Source organism: Calliphora vicina, chromosome 3 (assembly GCF_958450345.1).
Source record: "Calliphora vicina chromosome 3, idCalVici1.1, whole genome shotgun sequence".
Lineage (NCBI taxonomy): Eukaryota > Metazoa > Arthropoda > Insecta > Diptera > Calliphoridae > Calliphora > Calliphora vicina.
The window spans coordinates 22,708,401-22,721,764 of NC_088782.1; the positions used below are offsets into that span (position 1 = coordinate 22,708,401).

At 30.5% G+C, this 13,364-nt stretch overlaps 1 protein-coding gene across 1 annotated transcript in view; it reads right to left on the reverse strand.

Annotated features, from left to right (window-relative positions):
* LOC135953505 (adipose-secreted signaling protein) overlaps positions 1 to 12,489 on the reverse strand; it is a 54,243-nt gene extending 41,754 nt beyond the window's left edge. Inside the window, exon 1 of the mRNA XM_065503438.1 lies at positions 12,309 to 12,489. Coding sequence (XP_065359510.1) covers positions 12,309 to 12,348 — 40 coding nt within the window. The 5' untranslated portion in view covers positions 12,349 to 12,489. The remainder of the gene's footprint in view (positions 1 to 12,308) is intronic.
* Between the last annotated feature and the right edge of the window lie 875 nt (positions 12,490 to 13,364).

Below are 13,364 nucleotides of genomic sequence, written 5' to 3' on the forward strand. Positions count from 1 at the left end.
AAGCAAAAAAACACGATTATCTCGATTTTTCACCTAATTCATGTACTTAGATAATATGGTTATCAAATGAAAGGCATTTCAATGACTTATCCAACCACGTATATAATTCGGACCGATAATGTGCCAAATTCGAGAAAAATATTATTTAAGTCGAATTATTTTTCATCAAAAATTCGGACCATTATTCCAAATTCAGGAAAAATATTGTAAAGTTGATTTTTTTTCAGGTATATTTGTTTTCAAAAAAAAAAATTGTTTAACAAATTTCAATTTCGGCAAAAAATTAATTGCGACATTGTTTGTTTTCACCAAACTATTTCTTTTTCAAAAATATTTTTTCAGATTTCTAAAAATTTATCATTTTGAACTTCTAAAAACAAACTTCATAAAGAGACTAGCCTTCTTTTTATACTGAATCATAGACAACATGCTATAGCTCTGGACTATCAGTGTGAGGGTTGCGGGTTCAATTCCCAGCATAAACTCTGGATGTTTCTGCAAAACAGTCAAAAGACTTCGCAGTATGTGTTAGTTCAAACAGAAAAAAATACAGTAAATGAGTGGAACAATTAAGTTTTTTCGTTAAAGGAGGACAAGTTTCTTTATAAAAATAAAATCAATTTCAAAACGTTTGCAAGCAGCAGGATTCATCCAAAAGCTGGGTATCATACGAATTGAAGCCGAAAGGCCTTGAACGACAATTTTGTATGGGTCCTTCTATTATGAGCTGCTGAAATCTTGCCAGACCATCACAGAGAACCTGTACCGAATGCAACTTATTTGATTGAAGCGAGCATTGGCGAAAAACGCCCTAAATATGCGGCCAGACATGAATATTGCCACATGTTGCATTACCTGTTAAAAACTATTTAGAAGAAGTTGTTGGGAAGTTTTGCCGCAGCCGCCTTATAGTCTAGACCTTGCCTCTCCCAACTACTATTTGTTTCGATCGATGCAGAAAGCTCTCTCTGGGATACGCTTCACTTTGGAACAGAGTATCCGATATTGACTTGATTCGTTCTTGGCCTTAAAAGATCAGCGTTCTTTTGGCTCGGAATCCATATGTTGCCAGAAAGATGGGAAAAGGTCTTAGCTAACAATGACCAATACTTTGAATAAATTTTTATCGTACAAATTCTTCCCAATAAAAGCTAAAAATACGTCCAATAATTAAATGAATTTTATACTATTTTCGATATTTATCGTAAACACATTTTTTGTCGTATTCAGTTGAAATTAATTTTTAATTTTACTGAATATCAAGCACATCTACGAATAGCCTTAATAATCAAACGGTAACAAATCCCAAAATAAATAAAAAATAAACACCAAAATATATTGCTGTTTATTTATTTTCTATTCTTCTATTTATTTATTATATTTTTTAACCATTGTGTGGTGTTGTTCTACATTTATTTACATGCTACTTACCCACAGAAATATTTATAAATTACTGGTGAAAGACAAGTTCATTGAATTTATTTATCAGATCTTTTTTTTATAAGAAGGACCCTACACTACAATCAAAAGTAAGCTTTATACCAGCATTGCATTTGTAACATATCAAATACTAAACTGTTTAATGTTGCACCAGTTTTACAAATGGTGAACTTAACTGAAGATGTTAGGTTAAAACTTAGTTTAAACTCATAGTTTTATAAAACCTGCATTTAAACTTTAACTGATTATAGCAAAAAATAATGTTTTCGTTTCTATATTTCATTTTACTAAAATTATAAAATAATTTGATTTAAACATTTTACCAGTAGGGTCCAATCCAAATGACTTAGCTTCTTCTAAAACAATTTATTTTTATTTTTGTTTGCATTTTTGTAACACCTACTGAGATCACGATATAAATATCACTCTATCAACAAATAAATGTTTATTATTGATAAGTATGTATAATAAAATAAAATAAAGAAATTTTCATATACTACTCGCAAGCAAATGCACGTGATATCAAACTGTGATAATTTTTATTTTATAACTCTCGCATTTATAGCGAAAGTATACATATGATTTCATAGCGTGTTTGTCGATAAGCTGTTCAGTCTATTTTGGGGATATATTATCAAGATAATTGTTTGTTTAATTTAACAAATGTAGTTATAGTTAACAAGTAGAATGATGGATTGATTTACTAGCTTTCCAATTAGTTTTCTTTTATGTTTGTTAAAAACCATAACGACACATGCATAAATTCCAAATTTAAAAAGAAAGAAATACGAATTTGACATACGTTAATTGTCTGTCTAGGTTTCACAGCAATATTTGTACTTTTTAATAAAACTGATTCTGTCAAGCAAGCAAGACACCTTCAAAAATGATTATTTGCTAATTTTTTATATTAAAATGTATTTAATAAATAAATTATTGGAAATTGTGAACTCCAATTTAATTGAACCGTTATGTAATTGAAGTAAACACACTTCAACTTTCGATTCAAATAAATATAGGGTGATTCCAGATCATGCGTGATCTGTATGGGATTTGAAGTTTTGAATATATATTTTGACAATTAAAAAATTCATGGAATACTTTTTTGAAAAATATAACAAAAAATGCTTTTTATTGAGTTTTTGCATAGATACAAATTTTTCAAATTAAAATAAAATTTTTATTAATGAAATTTTATACTTATATAAAATGTTGAAAATTTAATTTTCAAATGCGAATATCTCCTAAGATATAAGAGATAATTGATAGCTTCGACGAGGTTTTATGTAGTGCTCGATGAGAAGATCGGAACACAAACAAAGAAATAGGATCATTTTTAAAATTGAACATACCCGAGGTGTCCTACTTTAGGGACCCCTGGTCCCGCTCGTGGTGTGCTCATGAGGTCCAAATTCAAAACTTAAACTCGACAACACTTCCCTTTTGCGCATGTGAAATTTCATTCAAATCGGACTAAGGGTTTAGAAGTTACAGATTTATTTCCCATACCACTGTGCAGCGTTTTACCACTGTGCAGCGTTTTGTAAGAAATGTTTTTCAACACATTTTGGTGAGACGCTAATTTCATGTTCTAGACCTGACAACTGGCCGCATAGATCACATCCCTGGGTTTTTTTCTTTGGAGTTATGTGAAGTCTCAAGTCCAAGGAATTCTAATACATCAATAGTTCATAAATTCAATGGACGTAGTGAAGTAGTGTTGCCTGGAAAGTTAGATTTGGTGGAGGATCTCTTGAGCACCCTGACCACATGCTGGTCATAAGTTGGGGACTGCATAATCTATGCGGGACCAGGGAGCATTATGCGGAATTGATGGCGTCTCTATCGTGTCGTTCAAAGCTTTAAGGTACCAGTTGAAATCAAGTGGATCCTGAACATACCTCTGTATGCTCTCCTTGCATATGCGTAAGTTTTGTCTGACATGCGTCGAGGAAACCTTCATCGTTGTGATGTCCAAATTTGGATGGCTCCTCCGGTGACATCCCAGAAGTATTTGTTGTTTCAACATGATCTTGTTTACCTTGACCGTTAGAATCTTAGTCTCCTCCTGAAGATAGTTTTCTTAATCTGCATATTGACAGCTTTGAATAGTTCTCCACTGGGTATCACTTAATATAGTTGATCACAGATCGATCAAGTACTGATGCTAGTGACTTGGACTTTGTTCACGGCTTGCATATGGCGTAGGCTGAGGAGTAAAAAGGCTATCACAAGTGACTCACAAGAATTTCGTGAGGATCACTGTCGGTCGATGTTGAAATTGTGGATTTCTTCAAGATAATCGTTTGTCATTGATAAACTTTTTGGCATCAACATTGTGGAGCGAAGCCACCTTGTGGAGCCATTGGAAGTTTAGATAGGTAGAAGTAAAAAACTCACGTCGACAGGACTTCTTGTTCATTTCTACGGGTTTTTGAGCATCTGTCTCTAAACACCATGAACGACTGCCTACATCTCAGATAATTCATTATAGATCTCTTTGTGTTGTTGAGCACTGTGGACTGTACGTATCCTTTAAGAGTGTGGCTTGATTGACAGTCTGTTCACAGGACCTCTGTTGTAAGTCCTGTAACATGCCAGTGAATGTATTTCGGATAATGCTGTAGTGGTGCTGTATATCTGGCGGAATCCATGCTGGTGACGAGCTGCTGTTAGTTGACAGGTCAGCTGGGAGAGGATAAGAGCATCGAGTCTCTTCGATACAGATGACAGTAGAGATATCGATCTGAACGATTTTCTGTATCCGAACAACAGGATCCCTCGATCCATTTCCAAGCTTTAGGTTTGATTAAGCTTGTCTTACTGATAGGTTATCCGTCGGGTCCAATAGCTTTTGAGGGCTTGGCTGAATTGATGGCTTCTGTAAAGTTCATGTAGTTTGCGAACAATAATTATTTTTGTCTTGCCCATCTAGAAGCCGGATAAAGGCGCACGTGCACTTTTTGGGGCGGTTGTGGTCTAAATTGCGACCATTAGTCAAGTTGGGTAGAGATCAGACTTTAGACACCAATTTGTTAATTCCTTAACTCAAGTTGCACTTCTTCAAATGATCACACCATTTGTTCCGCATTTCCTCATTTACCAACCTGCTGATTTTGAATTGGTAATTGCGAATGATGATCGGGTCTACAGTTCGATCTCTTTCCAACCGGACTAGGAAGGAAGATAGGGTCTGAGATTCCCGCTGACTTTTCTCGGAAGTGAGTCCGCACTACGGATATTCGAAAGCTGCAGTGACAGTTTCGCGGAACTTTTTCTCAGCTTTGTGTACGTTTAAGGGAATGGGTAGAAATATATCTGAATTCTCTGAAGCCTTGCCAGTCTGACTATCATTGCTTGATGTAAATTCAAAATTCTGAGGCGATAAAATCGTTGGGTGTAACCAGACAAAACAACACTGATGAACCGATATTTAGCAGTTATATTTTTAGTACCATTTATTAAACGTTCGTTGAACTTTACATGACTATATAAAAAATATGAATGAAACTGAAGTTTTTTATGTTAAAATTAAACATTCCCCTACTAAATTCTTAACAAAACGCTATTATCATTAATTCACATTTAGTATTTTCTTAAATGATTATGACAATTGTACAAGTAATAAGCTGTATTTAAACAGCTAAACAAACCCTACATAAAAGACGATTATTTTAAATCTAACAAAAGCCATTTAAAGACCCTCTTCCCCCACTTTTCTACTAGCAGTCATAATCCAAACAACAATTATACCCATTATGTTGTTACACAAAATCTCACACACATTCTTAGGAAGGTAAGTAAGTAAATCCATTCATAAAATAACCATGTAAGCGTGTGAGGTTGTAATTGTTGTAAAATCGCGTGTTTAGAAAGTGTTTAGCATAAAATGTTTAACAAACAAATTAGCGACGATGGCAACACGACAATGAAGAAGAAAAAATGGTCATTCGATAATTATCGGTCTACTGGCTGGTAAGTCAGGTGGTTGGTAGCGGTGTACTTTAAAAGGTATTAAATTTGAATAGTGTTATTGCAGGTCTTTAGGTCGCTAAGTAATAAATGCTACACTTGCTATTGTGTAATTTAAATCCTCTTTAGGTGCCAAACTGAATGTATGCATAATAGAAAAAATACAAAAGTGGAAAATGTATAGAGGAAAAGCTGAAGAACAGGGTTGTTGTAGGTGTTTCATAATATGGCAAAAACATCATAATACAGAACATAAACATTCTCATACGAGGTCTTAACTAAAAACAAGTAAGAGGGCAATATTCGGCTGTGCCGAATCTTATATACCTTTCACCAAATTATACTTCAAAATAAAAATTTTAAATATTTTTAGGTAAACAAAATAAATTTTTTTTCGAAAGTTGTTTTTTTCATTTTTGGAAAAAAAATTTCGAATTGTTATTTTAAAATTTTTTTTTTTAATTTAAATTTTTTTTAAATTTAAAAAAAAAACTTTTTGTTTTTTTTTATTTTATTTATTTTCATTTATTTCGAATCGAATTATTTTTTTCGAAATTATTTAATTCGAATTATTTCGAATATTTAAATTTTTGTTGAAAAAAAAAATTCGGGTTATAAAATATTTTTTCCGATTTTTATTCATTGTAGGTCCAACTTACAATGGTCTTATATACATACGTCGTTGCAAAGGTCTTTGAAATATCTATCATCAGATATCCATATTGTCTATATTAATGACTTAGTAATCCAGATATAGCCCGCCGTCGGGAATGGATTGAGCAATGCACGAAAATGAGATCTATGGTCTTATTCAAGGTATGCTTAATAAAAAGCAGGCTAAAATCGCGAGCATATCTTTTGAATTGGGATGTGGTGGTATCAGTAAACTTAATCGGGTCCCTATCTGCTTCTCAGCTTAGTGTACTTTGGAGGGAATATCGGTAAATGAAATGAAGATGAGATCGGTAAATTATCTTATAAACTTTTCATACTAAACTCGTACACACAAAACAATTAACAATATATAAAAAAAGGGTTACACTGATGTTGACCTTTAAACGGATTCCTCTTTGACACACAATCAAGCATATATTTGTATTTATGCCCACATTCTATAACAAAACAAATGACCTTCGTTAACAATGCATTTGTTTTTTTCTATTTATATTTGAACTTGACCATGTCGAGGTGTTAAAATAAATATATGTTCCTTAAAAATATACATGTTGTTATAAAAATATATAAAAAATAATCCACATTTAAGGTGCATTTAAAGTGACATAATGACACTAAACCACATTCTATAAAAAAATTTTACTTTTTGAACTAAATAAATAAATATTAAACATATTTATTGTTTGCTATTTTTAAATTTTATATACTACCTATAGACTTATCAATTTAAATGGAAGCATTATACCGGTTTCCATGCCAAAAATATATTTTGTATTGTCAACAATTAGCAGTAGAAAATAAAAATTGATCGCAATTCCGAAAAAAAAAATACTAAAACGATTATAATATTGGGGGAAATATTTGAAAATTATTATAGGAGGATACAGTTTAATATACAGTGGTTGACAAAACAATGAAAAACTTTTCCAAATATTTCATTAGTGGCCTAAAATCTGAAATAATTTTTTAAAAAATTTTAACATTTTTGTAGTATTTTATTTGTATACTTTTATTAACTTAATTTAACAAAAAACAAAGGACATATGTAGTTAATTAAATTCCAAAAATTGAGAAAACAAAATTAAAAGATTTCTTTATTACGGCATTGACAAAACAATGGAAACTTAGGTATTATTTTAACAAATATGATCTAAACTTTGCAATAACTCAATATTTTGTTGGGTATCCCTTATTTTTTATAACTGCTAAACATCGACGATGCATTGAACCAATTAAAGAGTCAATGGTCTCCTTTGAAATATTTTGCCATTCCCTTATAACCAACCGCCTCCGATAAATCTTCCTACCTGGTGTAATTTTGGATCCTTATTTTACGATTTACAATTTCCCATAGATTTTCTATGGGATTGAGATCTGGCGATTGGGCAGGCCACTTCAAAACACGTACCTCATTGGATTGTAACCACTCGGTTACAACCCTAGAGGTGTGTTACGGGTCGTTGTCGTGTTGGAATCTCCAAACTAGGGGCATATTTTCCTCAACGTATGAATACATAACATCATTTAATATGGTTCTGTATCCTATACCTGTCATGGTATATTTTATAATATGAATTGGGCCCATACCTTGCCCTGAAAAACATCCCCATACCATAATATTGCCACCGCCAAACTTTACAGTCTTATTTGTGTACTTTGGAGCTAATCTTTTTCCCTTTGGTCGTCTTACAAATGTTCTCCCATCACTGCCTCTTAAATTGTATTTGGATTCGTCGGAAAAGAGGACAGTATTCCATTTCTGTATCGACCAGTTTAAATGATCCCTGGCAAATTGTAGACGAGCAGAACGGTTCTTTTTTAGAAATGAGTGTTTTTCACAGGACGATAGCAACCTAGACCAGCCTCATTTGCCCTGCCACTAACTGTTCGTGTACTTATTTCTAATTTTAGGCTATTAACAACCTCTCGAGGAGTTATTTTTGGGAATTTTTTGAACTCTCTCGCTATTAAATTATCTTGTCTAGGGGTAGTCTTACGAGGTCTTCCACCTAAATGTTAAGTTTTTACAGAACCGGTCTCAAGAAATGTCTTTATAATTTTTGAAACTGCTGATTTATTTATTGAATATTTGTCACAGATACTTTTTTGTTTTAAACCAGCTTTAAAATCGTTAATTCTTTTATTTTTTAAGTCTTCTGAAATCTTAGCTGTAGCCATTTTTGTTAACTTTGAAAAAAAGCAATTATGCGAAAAACTTAGAAAAAGAAATTGTGAAAAATTACCAGAATTTAAAAATAAAATAAAATATGTAACTGTGAACAGGATGCTTTTTACATCGTTCTTTTAAATATTATTTTCGTTTTACACTTCTTTCTTGCAGAAGTTTAAAAGTTTCCATTGTTTTGTCAGTAGCGAAATAGTGATTATTTTTAATTTTGTTCCCTTTTTTCAGAATATAATTAATTATGTTGTTTGTTTTTCAGTTAATTTATATAAATAAAACTATACAAGTAAAATACTAAAAAAAAAATTTTATTTTAAAAAAATATTTAAAATTTTGGGCTACATATGGAATATTTGGAAAAGTTTCCATTGTTTTGTCAACCACTGTATAAACTACAGTATGATCAGTATTAGACAATACACAAAAAATATGGGAATATTAAATGTAAATTTAACAAAAAAAAACCTTTTGTCTGAAATGATGATACAATAATATACAAGGTAGAATCATTGGGTATAGTTTTATGGATTCAAGATTATTTTTTTATTTTGTTTTCATGATATACTTTTAAATAAATATATTTTTTCTTCCACAATTTTATAAAACAAAATTTTTCAAAATAATTTTGTTTAACAAAACTTCACTAGAAATATTTTTTTTTTTGTTCTTAAACGTTATTTTTTGTTTTGATATTACATGAATTGTATAATTGAGAATGTATTTTCTATTGAGTTTACCATGGTCTGAAATATTATTTCTCACTCTTTATACTCGTATGTATTCAATTCAAATCAATAATACTCGTAAATACAAAATACAACTTATTAATTTAGCTATTATATGTAGGTATGTATGAATATTTAATCAGATTTTATATAAGTAGATTAATAAATAAAACAGAAAATTTATGGCTATTAAGAAAGTAAGTAAGTGTTCGACATAAAAGCGAAATTTACAGAAAACCTACTTCTGCCAATCAGTTTCCATAGAAAAATTACCACAACCATTAAACCTGAAGAGATTTAAATTCTGGTGAAGAACAAATCAATTTCACATCTCGATACAATAAAATATCGATATTTTGCAGGAACCGTAATTGTAATAAGTTATATCAAAAAAGCTATTTTATAATAGGTTTTTTGTAACTTTAAAAGTAAATCTCCATCTAAAACAGTTATTTTTCAACGTAAAAATAAAAGTTAAATTGAATTTTAATTTCCAGTCATAAAATAAAACTCTTTTGAGGAGTTTTATTTTTTCCGTCAGAAAAAAAACTCATTTGAGGAGTTTTATTTTTTCCGTCAGAAAATAAAACTCTTTTTATATAAATTGACACCTAAAGTTTGTCGCTTGTCAGATCATAACAATTTGTAAAGCACCTTGCATTGCAATTGAAAAAATTGTCATTAAAATAAAAACAAATGGGATTTTAATTTGTAATTGTTTGATTGTTGTTGTTTTTTTCATAAACAAGTAAATTACTGTTACATTATATCAGATAGACTCAATGAAAAAAGATACTGCAAAAAAACGAAGAAAACAAACGAAATGAGTTTTATTTTCTGACGGGAAAAATAAAACTCCTCAAAAAAATTTTATTTAAGACAGAAAAAATAGATCTCCTCAAAAGAGTTTTATTTTATGTGCATATTTTCACCCATTTTTTACTAATTTTTTTTCAACAAAATTTTTTTTCCACCAAAATTTTATTCCACCTATATATTTTTTTGACACCAAAATTTTATTCCACCTACATATTTTTTTGACACCAAAATTTATTCAATATTTTTGATGTGTTGGTAGACTTATTGACTATTTTTTCTTTACAAATTAGATTTCTATGGATTATGGAACGCGAATATTTCGATACATATTTTCACCTATTTTTCACCATTTTTTTTTAGGGATGTTAATAAAAATGCATTATTTTATTTTTTTAGTTTTATTTTCTGACGTGAAAAATAAAACTCCTCAAATGAGTTTTATTTTATGAGAAAAAAGTCTCGAGTATTTCGATATTTTCACCAATTTTTCAAGATTTTATTTTAAGCAAATTTTTTTGTATTTTTTCTTTACAAATTAAATTTCTATGGATTATGGAACGCGAATACTTCGATATTATCACCTATTTTTCACAATTTTTTAGGGATGTTAATAACAATGCAATATTTTTTACTTACTAATAGACTGTTTCTGACTTCTAAACATGTTCTAATCTAATCTAAGTTAGGCTCAGTATCTAAGTTTATCATCATTCCGTTTTTAATTTTTACAATATAATTTTTCGACCCTATAAAGCATATATATTCTGGATCCTTATAGATAGCGGAGTCGATTTAGCCATGTCTGTCTGTCTGTCTGTCTGTCTGTCTGTCTGTCTGTCTGTCTGTCTGTCTGTCTGTCTGTCTGTCTGTCTGTCTGTCTGTCTGTCTGTCTGTCTGTCCGTCTGATGAAATCAATTTTCTGAAGACCTCAGATATCTTCGGGATCCAAATCTTCAATAATTCTGTCAGACATGCTTTCGAGAACTTTCCTATTTCAAATCAGCAAAATCGGTCCACAAATGGCTGAGATATGATATTTTTGACATATATCTGGATTACTAAGTCATTAATATAGACAATATGGATAACTAATGATAGATATTTCAAAGACCTTTTTTCACCAAAAAACAAAAAAATTTTTTTAAATTTTTTTTTTTTTTTTTAATTTGAAAAAAAAAATTTATGTTTAAAAAATTTACAAAAAAAAAAAATTAAAATAACGATTCGAAAAAAAAAACTGGAAAAAAAATTAATTTTGTTTACCTAAAAAATTTAAAATTTGTATTTTTGAAGTATAATATGGTAAAGGGTATATTAGATTCGGCACAGCCGAATATAGCTCTCATACTTGTTAAAACTAAATTTTACAATTTTTTTCCAAAACATCCGAAAGATTTAAACGCAGAACGGAATTTGTTTCATACCATAGATTTTGCCTATATTCTACAGAAAACATTTCTAATCAACAGAGAATGTTCATCCCCCTATGTTTTTCCCTCTAGGCCATATCGTGCCTGTAACAGACATATAGATAAACATAGCTACATCGTTTTAAAATTGTATAAGGACCCAGAATATTTATTTATACTTTCGTAGTCTATTTTGATGTGTTACAAACCGAATGAAAAAATCAATATGTACTCTCAATATACCTCACTTTTTGATGCTGGTTATATTTAAGAAATTTGCACAATTTTAAGCATTCACTTCAAAACAAAACAATCAAAGTTGAAAATTCCTTTTTTAGAAGTTAAATTGCCTTATCAGTGGGACAGCTGTGATGTCATAAATAAAACAACAAACTTAAAGTAACAACAATTGAAGTAACTAACATGTTTATATTTGAGTCAGAGACAATTAAACACATATTAGAACAGCTCATTACAAACAAATTATGTTTTTACACAGCCTGTCAAAATTGTCTATTCGCTATATTATTGTTGTTTTAATTTTGCAAAATGTTACTAAATATTTTATTTATTATAAATAAAACCATTACCAGTACCAGTAATGTGGACGAATTTATCCTAGTTCTAGATAATGCTATGACGAGCAACACCTTCCACATTATTAATGACAGACTATTAAAATGAATCTTAAAGAACATCTAGTTTCCTTCCTCTCTTCCATAAACTTAAGTATAGCTAAAGTAAACTTAAAGTGTGTGAACTAGCACTAACTTTTAGTTCTTAGTTTTTATAAATTAAGGTACCACAACAAAAAGTTTGGAGATAATAATTTTCTTAAACCAAATTCTTAGGGAGTGGGGCACAATAACTTGTTTTTCGTGAACCTGTCTAATAATGTTTATTAAAAAAGTGTCAAATAAAAACATACCCATAATATACATACTTCTTTTGTGCCAAACTAGTGGAAAAATCTAATTATTTGCATAAATGACATAATAGTTATTTGTGAGGAGGGCTGGCTGGCGGCTGGTTGTTCTTTTTATTACTATTATAAATACAAATTATATTTATTTGTTAACTTACCTCCACCGGCCTGATCAATTGTTGTTGCTCCTTGTGACATTTTATTTGTTTAATATTTATTATAAGTTGGCGGTTTGAATTCCCTAAACGAATGTAAATAATTAAATGTTTTTTTTTTTGTTTATTTAATTATAATTTCAAACGAATGTTGTGTTTAGTTATTTGTATTTTTATTTCTTTTTTTCGGTGCTGCAGTTCTTGGGATTAAAACGTTTGTAAAATGAGAAAAACTGTAAGTGTTAGAGCAAAAAAAAGTGTAGGTTGTTGAATTTGTTAATTAAATTAAATATGTGTACAAGTAAAGGGTGTTTATTTAAGTCCGATACAACAAATGAAAGGGTTAAATGTCAAACGAACTGTCATACTGCTCTAACTTTTTGACATTTATGACCAGTTTACTTTGGAAAGTCATCATGAATAGATTAACGCTTGAACAGCGCTTCCAAATTATTCAAATTTACTTTAAAAATCAGTTATCGATTCGCGAAACTTATAGAAGACTGTTTTATCGAAAAATTGTGTTCAGCGATGAGGCTCATTTTTGGATTAATAAACAAATTTCCCGCATATATAGTGAGAACAATACACAACAGACCCTACAGACTCCATTACATTTGGAAAAATGCAGTGTTTTGTGCGATTTACAGGCTATTTACATCATTATTTCTTCAAAAATGAAGCCAGAGCTCTCGTTACGGTCAATGGAGATCGTTAGCGCACCTTGATCAATGATTTTTTGTTTGAAACTATAGATGACATTGATCCGGCTGAAATTTGGTTTCAACAGGATGGCGCTACAAACCAAACGGCGACCATAATATGCTTTATTGAAATCAAAATTTGGCGATAATTAATTTCGAGAAATAGACCTGTCAATTAATTGACTTCCAAGGCCATGCGATTTGAAACATCTCGATTATTTCCTGTGGGTCGACTGGGAAGTCATTGGTTTATGCTGATATTCGTGACATACGGCCAGAAATGCTTGAACAAATGAACCAAAATTGGACGTCTAGAATGTGTTTCGCCAATTAGAATAAACATTTTTTGATTACA